Here is an 11,682-nt window from a genome sequence, read left to right on the forward strand (position 1 = left end):
GACTTGCTATTAAAAAACATTGATCACATGATCTAATGCATTAACTAACGCGAACTAACAACATTTTTACACAATTTTATTAACTTTTGTTAATGTTAGTTAATAAAAATGTTCGTGTTTGTTCACAATGCATTGTAAACACATTTGGCCTCATAAATATTTTAGTATATGTTGAGATTAACATGAACTAAGATTAATAAATGCTAGGATTGTTCATTGTTAGTTCATATTAACTAATATATTTAACTAACGTTACCAAATTAATCCTTATTGTTAACATCAAACATTTTCCTACAGTTAATTCCCAATATTTATTAATTTCCTAAAAATTAACCACAAACTCATACCAGGATTCCAGCTTTAATGTTATCAGTGCAAATACATTTTCAAAACAAAGTGAATTTGGGCAAAGAATAATGACTATCAAAACACTAACAAAATACAGTACAATAAGGCTTGACGATGCATGCCAAAACACTTTTAATGCCAGTAGTTGTCAAGATACTGCAAATAAAAAATAATCATAGTGACATTAGCAATAAAATGGACAAGGCAATAAAAAATGGCAAGGCAATAAAACAGATGCATGTGTTATGAGCAATACACTCCTTTGTAGTGAATCAAATCTTCTGGATCATCACCTGGAATTTACCTAAGAACAAACAAGGTGCAGAGATGGAGAGAGACAAGTAAGAAACAATTAATTAGAGCTTGATGGAAAAATAACTTCATTGCTGATCAGTAACAGATTGAGTAATATCATAAAAGAAAAAGTACAATAAATCTAGTAGTTATTAATTATATTTTTTGCATATAATTTGTTCCTTACAGGCCGGCATGACTGACACTTCCGCCGTGACTATACTTTTCACACCAAGGTTTGAAAGTGCTCCTCGGACCAGTCCACAGGTGAAGGCTAAAAACTGTATACATAAATAAATGAGAATATATATAACACAGAATATATACAGTACCGGTCAAAAGTTTGGAAACATTACTATTTTTAATGTTATATATACAGTACCAGTCAAAAGTTTGGAAACATTACTATTTTGAATGTTTTTGAAAGAAGTCTCTTATGCTCATCAAGCCTGCAGTTAAAAAAACAAACAAACAAAAAAACTGTAATATTATGAAATATTATTACAATTTAAAATAGTGGTTCTCTTTTTTAATATATTTTAAAATGTAATTTATTTTTGTGATGCAAAGCTGAATTTTCATCAGCAAGTATTCCAGTCTTTGGTGTCTTATGATCCTTCAGAAATCATTCTAATATGATGATTTGATACTCAGTTATTATCAATGATGGAAACAGTTGTGCTGTTTAATATCTTTTTTTGGAATACTTTTTTCAGGATTCATTGATGAGTAAAACGTTAACAGCATTTATTCATTAAAACAGCATTTATTCAAAATAAAAACATTTCTAACAATATAAATCGTTACCATCACCTTTTATCAATTTAACGCATCCTTGTTGAATTAAAGTATTAATTTCTTAAAAAAAAAAAAAGTTATTGTTCCCAAACTTTTGAACGGTAGTGTATATTGTTACAAAAGCTTTCTATTCTAAATAAATACAGTTCTTTTTAACTTTTTATTCATCAAATAATCCTGAAAAAAGTATCTCAGGTTATAAAAAAAATATTAAGCAGCACAACTGTTTCCAACATTGATCATAAATCAGCATATTAGAATGATTTCTGAAGGATCATAAGACACCAAAGACTGGAGTACTTGCTGATGAAAATTCAGCTTTGCATCACAAAAATAAATTACATTTTAAAGTATATTAAAAAAAGAGAACCATTATTTTAAATTGTAATAATATTTCATAATTTTACTGTTTTTTTTTTTGTTTGTTTTTTTGTTTTTTAACTGCAGGCTTGATGAGCATAAGAGACTTCTTTCAAAAACATTAAAAATAGTAACGTTTCCAAACTTTTGACTGGTACTGTATATATAAATGATATGTGTTAAAGATATTCATTCTGGAGTTTCACTTTAAAATATGTTGTTTATGTTTATACCTTCGGCGCATGTTCCAGATACTGTTTGCCAGCAGACAGTTGGGTCAGCAGACGGAACTTGTTATCTTGTAGCACATAAATACCCTACAAACAATTGTGTCATGTTATTCAATAAAGACAATCACTATGCTATATGGAATTGACATAACAATTATGTTTTTGTTATAAAAAAAATAATTTAAAAAAACAGCTGGACTTCCATGATATTGTACACACCTGGTGGTTTGTTCTCAGGTTGTCAATCTGCTTCTTAAAAACACTGGTCCAAAAATCTTTGCAGATGAACTTCATGACATCAAGCTCATCTTTGAAACGTGGCGTGTCTTTAGTAAACCTGCAAACAGAAATGATGGCTGTTGAGAAACATCTTCTCAAGAAAAAAATGATATTTTTTACAAATGAAACGGTCTATTACATTTCTGCGAACTGATTTAAAACAACCTATTTACTTGTTCAGAGTTAAAGTCTGGATATTCAAGTGACAATCTGCTCTAGTGCAAAATTAAAAAAGAACTGCACTTAAGCATAAGATCTGATTATAGGATGTCATCAGATGATCTGATTGGATTATGAATAGGATGTAAATATCTGTTATGATACCTCTCAATAAGTCCTTGTCCCACACGAAACCCCATGTTCTCAAGTTTAGAAACACATCGTCCATTCTCCTGTGCACAGAAGTACACTACATTACTTCAACACGCAACATTCCAACAATAGTTGGTTTATTATTGTGCTTGGTTTACTCAGTTCTAATACGCTATTCTACGTGACAGTGTTTTCAGTATATCTCCAGCTCTTACCGATTCCCCAGTTTCTGCACTGTTGACATACTGAATAATTTCACTGTGCAGGAACTGAAAGAGAGCCTCGTCTGCCATCTCAAGCCAGTCCAGCCAAAGCCAGACTGAAACTGACAGGCGACAAACAGCGGCCGTACGACACAAACTGACTACAGGTATAAATCAGCTGCTACTTTAGTAAACAAGCGCCATTCATTGTGTGAATATATCAATTAAATTCAAATATTTCGCCGGTGTATTCGACAGCTTGTTATTATTAATAGGGTCCTTCTTCACATCTGTTCCACTTCCTGTTTGCCTGAGAATTAGCTGCCCTTGTATTTGCCTGAAAGTGAATTTGCTTTTCTCTCGTTTTATTTGGTAACCGATTTCTCTCTCGATTTACATATAAGAGCGGGAATTAAGTATGGAAAAGTGAAGTCACGAACAACCGATTGACTTTTACAATGAACAACTTTCTTGGTTTTACAAAACTGAGGACTCACAACTGAACTATCAATACTAGTGCACAATTGAGTATTGAACACAATATAGTACAGCGTTTCTTTTTTTTGCAGTTCTAATAGTATACATTACAGTGTTAAATGTTTATACGGTTGTATTGTATTTTATAAAATAGTGGTTCAGTTATAAAAAAATAAAAATAGAAACGCTAGATGTATAAAACTGTAAATAAATGTATTTACAATCATTGTCATCTAATTTTATGTATTTATCTTTTATATATCATTAAGCCTTTAAAATGTTTCAGTAGCCTGTTGCAATGCCATGAAATCATGATAGTAGTTTACATTTCGAATTAAAATGTATTTTAAAAGCCACCTAGGTATAACCTAAATATAAATGTCATAAATACTCAAGTGGGCTTGCTAAAAACTTTGTTTTACCAACAGTATAATGAATGAAACACACCAGAAACTCAAGTTCTACAAGATGCTTTATTTTTTAATTCATCCTTAACATTGTTTCTGCATGCACCTTCATCTCTCACTCATTCACTTTTGCTTTCAGAATGTTTATGAAAACAAACAGTCCTTGAAACACAAAAATGCCAATGCTTGGAATTTTAAAGAGGTAAAACACCTGTTTACTCCAGCTAAACAGCCATGGAAACTTTACATTTCTCACTAAAGGTACAGTACAGCTGTGCACAGTGTGCATCTCACTGAGGTAGATTAGTCTGAGTCTAAACATCACAGTTGAGTTGAGGTCAATTCCATTTCAGTTCAGCCAAAGGAGGAAATGCAATTGGCATGATTTGTAATGATGATTTACTTCCCAAAATGGGAAGAACAGAAAGGATCTCATGAAATGAATTCACCCCCTTCAGATGGCATAAACAAAATGGAGTTGACAACAACATATACCAACAGTTACCTTATAGGTCACTGGTGCATATAACACTGAGCCAAAAGAATAGACAGTGAAGCAGTGCTAAAATGCCATTCAAATTTACATGAAAAAAAACACTTTTTTTCTCCTGACAGTGCTCCTGGTTTTGCATGGAGAGATACATGAAGTGCTTCAGCAATAACAGGGTTTGTGCTAAGCTTAAGTTGTCTGAAAATACTGAATCCAGGCAAAACATTCGGGAAAACTTGGTAGTGTGAGAATCATTTGTGTAATTACCAATTATTTGCCCAAGATACTTTTAACAGCGATATGCAGGGCGTATATATGATCAATTCTTGTTTATTACTAAACAACAACAAAAAAAGTTTATATTATACTTAGTTCCCATATTGGGAATTTGTCAGGATGGGCTAATTTTAAACAATTGTTCACTTGTCATTATGATTTTCAATTCCAATAAACAATTTTTTATTTTTTTTGCATTTCACTTGCAAAATACTCTGGAATGAACAGAGAGAGATGGGGATTTACAGGAGACGAGTCTCCGCACATAAGTGTGATTCCTTTCATAAGCATTAAGGATGTGAACACAACAGCACCTAAAAACTTTTATCTAAAGTCTAAAATCAACACAAGCTAATTAATTAAATGCTAATTAATCACCTGACTCTAAAGTTTTCATAACTAAAACCATTGAGCTTTCTAAAAAAAAAAAAAAAAAAACGAGATAATGTTCTTCACGCAATTGGCGTGAGGATTTGCTTCATTTCTTGTCAAATGGTTGAATCCTTTTCATGACAAGAGTTCAGCTTAGAGAGGTAGGTTTTTTGTGTTGTGTGACCGTGAGCTGAGAGGTACATCTACGGCCACAGTTCAACTTGACTCTTATGGTGCGATCACATTAGTGAATTTTCTGCGAAATTTCACAGGCAAAACTATTTTATTTGTCAATAGTGCAGATGTATGAAGCACCGCTTTCACAGAAGTCAGTGTCACACCAAGCAGCTTTCTGTTGATCAATGCGGCAATGTTGGTCATTCGCCCTCATCATGCGAAATCCCCACGTGGATTTCTATTTAAATGACAGTATTTCGTTGGCAAAAATCCGCAGAGCAACGAAAAATGTGACCACACCTTTAGTCAGAAGTGCCGTTGATAAAAAAAAAAAGTGCTTCGTTTTACAACGGAGAACACTGTAATAGCATTATTTTCCTTCGTGACAAAAATATTGAGGTATTTTTTTGCTAACTTTCAGTTTCGTGAATTTTTTGAGTTCATTTAACACTACAAAACAGTTACTCAAAAGACCCTCTAGGAAAAACCACAAAGTTAAAACTATTCTAAAAGCAAAACTCCATCTATCCTAGTGATCATCTCATCTATTTCTACAGGATCCATTTGAAGTCCTCGCACCCACTTAATGTATCCAGTTCATTACCTTTAAGCTACTTGGCAATGACGCAACAGATTTGTTGCATTTGACTGGCAGGTCATAGTGGACACAGGCAACATCATTGCTGGAAGGCCTGATGGAATCGAGGTAGAGTTGGTGAGAAACCAGAGAGCTGGTTTAAGTGCCCTGAAGCCTGAGGCTCATGCAGTGACTGTGGCTGAAATGAGGTAAGTGGCCCAGAGAACTGAGAGGTAGGGCTTTGGGACACGGCGCTGGTGGTGGTGGAGTATCCCAGGGGAGTGCTGTAGGGAGGCAGGCCGAACGGCAGGAAGCCCAGCAGGTGCGAAAGGTCCATGTTGGCGGAGGTGGTAGGCGGCTCGGCGGAGGTGAACGCCGAGTTTCTGAGGGTGAAATGGGCACTCTGAGCTCCCAGACCCTCGGGAAGGAGGTCGCCTGGCCGGGAGACAGCAGTTGCCACGGCGGCCTGCGGCGGCATAGGCCCGCACTGGAGTTCGGTCAAGAAGTTCTCCATCTCGGTTTTTAGAAATGAGGTAGTGCAGCTCGGCTGATATCTGGGAGCCTGCTGGTACTGCTGCGGCGGAGGCTTGTTTGGCTCGAGGTAGCAGCCCACACCCATGGGGCTGGACAGGGGGCCAGACACCATCGTGTGATGATGATGATGATTGACCCCTGAGGTAGATGCGTTCGGGAAGCCTTGCGGGTTGAACATGGCCATGGAAAACGCTTCTGTGGCATCTTTCGGAGATCCGACAGAGCACATGGTGGGACTAGGCTCCTCCTTAATGGGCATCGCCGGCAGGGTCTCCAACTCTTGCGCGTGGCTTTTCTTCAGGTGTCGGGTGAGGTGGTCACGACGGCCGAATCGCTGGGCGCAACGCGGGCACAGGAAGTCCCGCCGGCCGGTGTGCACCACTGCGTGACGCCTTACATCTTTGCGAGTGAAGAAGCGTCGGCCGCACCGCTCGCATTGATGCTTCCTTTCCCGAACCACAGTCCCCGGGGGCGGCCGGCCAGTGTGTGTACTCAGGTGCTCGAGTAACGCCGGCATGCTCTCGAACACCTGACGACAGACCTTACAGGTGAGGTCACCGCCGGCAGAGGTGGCATGTGTGGCCACGTGGCGTCTTAGACCCAGGCGAGTGTTGTAACACTTTCCACATTCCTCACACTGCAGTTCCTGCTTGTTGGGGTCGTGGTTCTGCAGGTGTCCGTTCAGCTGGTCTTTGCCATGGAACATTTTCTCATTTATATGTGTAGTTTTCAGGGCATATGTCACTCTGGGAAAAGCCAAAGAAGATCAGTTACCACAATAATAGAAGGTTAAAGACAGAGTACAATAATAGTCAGTCATACATTGTTTTAAAGACAAAAGCATTTCACAAGTACCTGAGAAGAAGCTCCAACAGGTGATTTTTCTTGGTGGTTTTTTTGCATGTTCAAAATTCTGCACACAAACACAAAGATGCAGCTGTTGAGGATTTACATTTTTTTTACCATAAGGTTCTATAATGCATATGTGCATCTAAATCAAATAAAGCCACAATGGATTTATGTGCTTCATTAAAGGGATAGTTTATAAAAAAATGAAAATTCTGTCATAATTTACTCACCGTTATGTCGTTCCAAACCTGTATGAATTTTTTCTGTGGAACATAAAATAAGTCATTTTGGGGAAAAAATTGTCCACACAATGTAAGTTAATGTTTGATTACCAACATCCTTCAAAATAACTTTTGTGTTCCACAGAACGATGAGTAAATGATCGAATTTTCATTTTTGGGTAAACTAGCAAAAATACATATGTAGTGTACAGCCACAATGTTGTTAGATTATACAAACAAAAACTATTTTAAGTCATATAGGTTACAAAAGTTTTTTATGCAATATAATTGTAAAACATTTATATGCTTCTATACACAATTTGTTTTAAAATTCCTGTAGCACATACATGCATCAATTTCTATAGTCTCCTTTCAACAAATATTATTTAGAGAACACAATAGTTCTGAAAAGTAAAAAGGTCCACTTGAGAATTTCTGATTTGGAATATTTTCATTTGGTAAAAAAGAATTATAAAAATTTTCAAATCATGAAGATAATTTGTTTCGTTTAATAACACTGTCAAAAAAAACAAAAAAACAATTACAGACAAAGGATTTGCAATTGATTTACTCTTTTTGTGTCATTTTAGAGATTTATTTGAACAATAAAATAACTTTGTATTTATTTATAAAACCTTTTGTATTTTTTATACAAATTAAACAAAACCTTGAAGTGTTTGATGGCAATGCAGTGCAGACTTTGAACCAAATTGCTTTTGAATGGTAGCAGATTTCAACACAAGAAACTTAAAAACACCCTGAAGGGACGTCATGATGATTGGTTAGTGACATTTATAAAGGGTTTGTTTACCTGTTTCAACTCTCACAAAAGCACATTCATTATCTTGACAGACCTCCGGATAATGCATGTCCACTATTACTCCCTCCCTTTTAGAGAATGGATGGACATCATTCAAGCAATCATTTCAAGTATTTTTTAATGTGCACATAAATCCACACTATTTTATTTCAATATTCAGATTTAGTTTTAATGTTATAAATGTAGGTGCTTGAGAGTTCAGTTGGGACAAAATGTGCTGCTTCTATGTATTAACTCTCAAACAAAACTGTTCATGTAGATAGAGAGTATAGTTACCATAATGCAATAATTAATAAAAAATAAAAAAAGATGTTTGCCTACCAGCTTTGAATATTTAAAATTGCAGTAACGCTTTAGAATAAGGTTTAATTTGTTAACATTAGTTAACCACATTAGTTAACATACACTAAGAATACTACAGCATTTATTAATCTCAACATTTTCTATTACATTTTTAGGATCAAAAGTTGTATCTTTTAACATTAGTTAATGCACAGTGGACTAACATGAGCAATTTTATTAACTAACATTAACAAAAGTTAATAAATTATGTAAAAATATATTTCTCATTGTTAGGTAATGTATCAACAAATGAGACCTTATTGTACGGTTACCAAAATCACAAATGGCTTACAATCAAGTAGCTATATATGCTAATTACATAGTAACAGCATTTTGTTCCCCATTTCATTTCACAGTTTCATGCAATGACACATTTTCAAATGACATGTTTGTGGTAAATCTGATTAATTTAAAATAATATCAAACTAACTGCACTAAATTTATTATAGTCATATATAAAGTTTTGTCTTATTTTATAATAACTTTAAAAAAATCTTTTTTTTATTTTTTATTTAAATGGCATCTTTTTGTATATTTACTCCTGACACGTTTCGGGGTCAGAAACCCGTGGCACGTTTCGCTCAGCAAAATCTCTCAAGAACCGCGGAACATTGTGATTAAATGGTCAAATCGAAAGGATCCGTAATAAAGAGCAACACAAATCAGACTATCCATTCACGTTTTCCATCATGTTAAAACATTTTTACAAATAAATACATTAAATACACAAACAGACAGAGTCGCGTAGCTAATGTTGTTTGCTCATGCACGCAACATTTAAACCTCTTAAATGGCTAAATGACAGACATTTGTCTTCTCAAAAGTCTAAAAATACTATCAACGAAACTCTCTGAGGGTTTCAAACATTCGGACATCAATGCAAACAGTCCACGCGGTCCTAAATTCACACATAACATTTGCATAAAAAACAGTATTGTGCTCACCAGAAACTTTTGATCCCCGCAAAAGTTGCGTTTCACATGCACTCTCCATTCTCCACCTCACATGGGTGCAAATAAAAAAAATCGTTTCTCAGCCATATCTCGATGAATTCTCGAGAACTGTTCGCAGTGGATACTTTATTTTTGTTTTCAATAATGTGTCTATTTTTCGGGCCTGCTGTTTCTTTCCCTCTAAACACACAGCGGCGGCGAGCGCTCGAGCTCGAGTTTGATGGGCGCGTGCATTGTGGGAACGTGACGTCAGCCACTTTGGCCAACTTTCAGGGTTGGATTTCACTCTTATTTTTTCACCATTTAAAATATCCCAAACACTCACATGGCATTACCTTGAATTCTATAAATAAACTAAAAAACAAATCTAAATTTCGTAGAATAGCAATTTTCAAAAACAGTAAGCAAGCCTAGTTCAACTTAGGCAACTAGATAAAGAACAATTAAAGTTTCTGAAAATTAACTTATAGCTACCATCTTATTATTATCATTAATAATACTGTATTTGACAACATACAATTAATATATCATCATTCGACTAATTTACAACGTCCAAAGGTTTGTTGCACTAAGTACAACTTTTACAAGCGGGAACGAATATAACAAACTTACATCAACGTTTCCCTCCATTTTAAATTCATTATGAATTGTTTTGAGGTAACGTTTAGCACAATTTCGTTTTTATTTTGAATATATGTAGCCTAATGAGTCTAACGTTTTTTTCTAACATTGTTTCCATTTCACAATCGAGCGTTTTAGTTTCCATCATGAAATAATTTTCCACGAGCAACAATAGCATCCGGGATGTCTCATAAGAAACTGAACGTATAAGAAAAAGCAGTCAGGACAAGAGACATTATTTGTCTATGAAAGTTCTTTAAATTGTTATATTATTATAGTCGGTAATTGCTCATTGAAGAATCTCAGCCAGTGTAAACTATTTATTTATAAGAATTGTGATCATTTATTTTATGAATAAATCCAAGTATTATACAGTAGTCAACATTTTAAGTGGATCAAAACCTTTCATCAAAGTTATACATTAATTTTGAACAGTCTTAGGACAACTTTGATCAACTTTTTTGATCCACTTCAAATGTTGACAACTGTATTGTAGATAATTATATATTCATATTCTCAATGTGGATAATGAAAACTAAACAGACATAATCACATTTAGAATATTTGTAAAAATGCTATTAAATTCATATAATAGCATTTATTTTACTTGAACAAAATAAAACAAAGCTATCACACTTGCTTTTAAAAACAATATATTTCTTGACATTTTCAATTATTTTTACTTGCATCAATTGCATAATGTTTTCTTTTAAAAATATATGCACATATACATATGCACACCTCACATCTAGTTTTTACCATTATATAATTACTAACAACCATCTTAATACCTGTGAGTACTTAATGGCCCTTAATAAGCGAATATTAAATTTTGTAATATTTTGTTTGTCAATCTTTTTTTTCAACACACAGAAAAAAAAACATGATAATCAAGCAAATAATGTATAATAAAGCATAGAAGACTGAAAAATCATACTAAATGTTGTTTAGTAATATGGATTGTTTGTTGGCATTGTGAACATTATATGGATAGACTAGGAAAATAAATGTTTCTATTGTAAACTATACTGAGACCGCAGAGTTTCTTGCCGGTAAGGAATAGATTATGCATGCATTTTTCAGTCAGTAATACAGAAATAATATATCATTGTTGCCATGTTGCACTCTAGTTAAGAGCAAGAGTGCAGAACATACCGTGTCAAGGGCTAAAAATATTCACATCCTTCACATCTCCCCAGAAGCAAAGCAAATTGCAGTTAAATTCTGGTTAACAACATTGAACAATGTGCTAAACTTTAATGGTACTTGAAGAAGATGATCAGTAAGCAGGTTTAAAAAATGAAAACCAGACCAGAAACATGTACTGTGCATCCCAAAAAGTTTGCCAAACATAAATGATTGCTAAATCAAAGATATTACTTTATTTAAAAAGAGAGAGACAAAATCAAGAGAATGATTGACTCCTAAATCAGTATTTCTTGTGAGAATAATATACACAGCACAAGAATGATATCCAGCCAGTTGAGTATTTTAGAGAGTAGAACATATCCAGAAAATGTATATGAATTATATAAATTGCCATGACTTTTTTAAATTCATTATTGTGACTTAACCAGGCCGGCAAAACAATTTTAACTCTATTGTTGCACTCTATTGCTGTTTTATGTGTTTTTATAGAATAGCATTTTATAGTTTGAAGTGTCATTTGTATATGGTCTTTGAGAACATAACTATAACATAAGATTTTCATTTGGTTTTTACTTTGAGAACTACATCAGCCC

The 11,682-nt window shown here is 34.4% G+C and overlaps 2 protein-coding genes across 8 annotated transcripts; both read right to left on the reverse strand.

Moving 5' to 3' along the window:
* Positions 1-344: 344 nt before the first annotated feature.
* On the reverse strand, positions 345-3,131 carry trappc6b (trafficking protein particle complex subunit 6B). The gene is made up of 6 exons (XM_082145364.1): positions 2,837-3,131; positions 2,634-2,701; positions 2,250-2,367; positions 2,034-2,117; positions 830-923; positions 345-652 (listed from the first exon to the last, which is right to left on the reverse strand). Exons 1-6 carry the CDS (start codon positions 2,912-2,914, stop codon positions 621-623), a joined length of 474 nt encoding a protein of 157 aa, XP_082001490.1. The 5' UTR covers positions 2,915-3,131; the 3' UTR covers positions 345-620.
* Positions 3,132-3,755: 624 nt separating this feature from the next.
* On the reverse strand, positions 3,756-9,732 carry plagx (pleiomorphic adenoma gene X). 7 transcript variants are annotated; one of them, XM_082146070.1, is made up of 5 exons: positions 9,311-9,732; positions 8,016-8,092; positions 7,214-7,246; positions 6,990-7,047; positions 3,756-6,880 (listed from the first exon to the last, which is right to left on the reverse strand). In XM_082146070.1, exon 5 carries the CDS (start codon positions 6,838-6,840, stop codon positions 5,701-5,703), a length of 1,140 nt encoding a protein of 379 aa, XP_082002196.1. In that variant the 5' UTR covers positions 6,841-6,880; positions 6,990-7,047; positions 7,214-7,246; positions 8,016-8,092; positions 9,311-9,732; the 3' UTR covers positions 3,756-5,700. The 7 variants fall into 7 exon arrangements, with proteins under 7 accessions (XP_082002196.1, XP_082002198.1, XP_082002199.1 ...); XM_082146072.1 differs by lacking the exon at positions 8,016-8,092; XM_082146073.1 differs by lacking the exon at positions 7,214-7,246.
* Positions 9,733-11,682: the final 1,950 nt, after the last annotated feature.

The sequence above is a fragment of the Leuciscus leuciscus genome, assembly GCF_965113295.1.
Source record: "Leuciscus leuciscus genome assembly, chromosome: 18".
Taxonomy (NCBI): domain Eukaryota; kingdom Metazoa; phylum Chordata; class Actinopteri; order Cypriniformes; family Leuciscidae; genus Leuciscus; species Leuciscus leuciscus.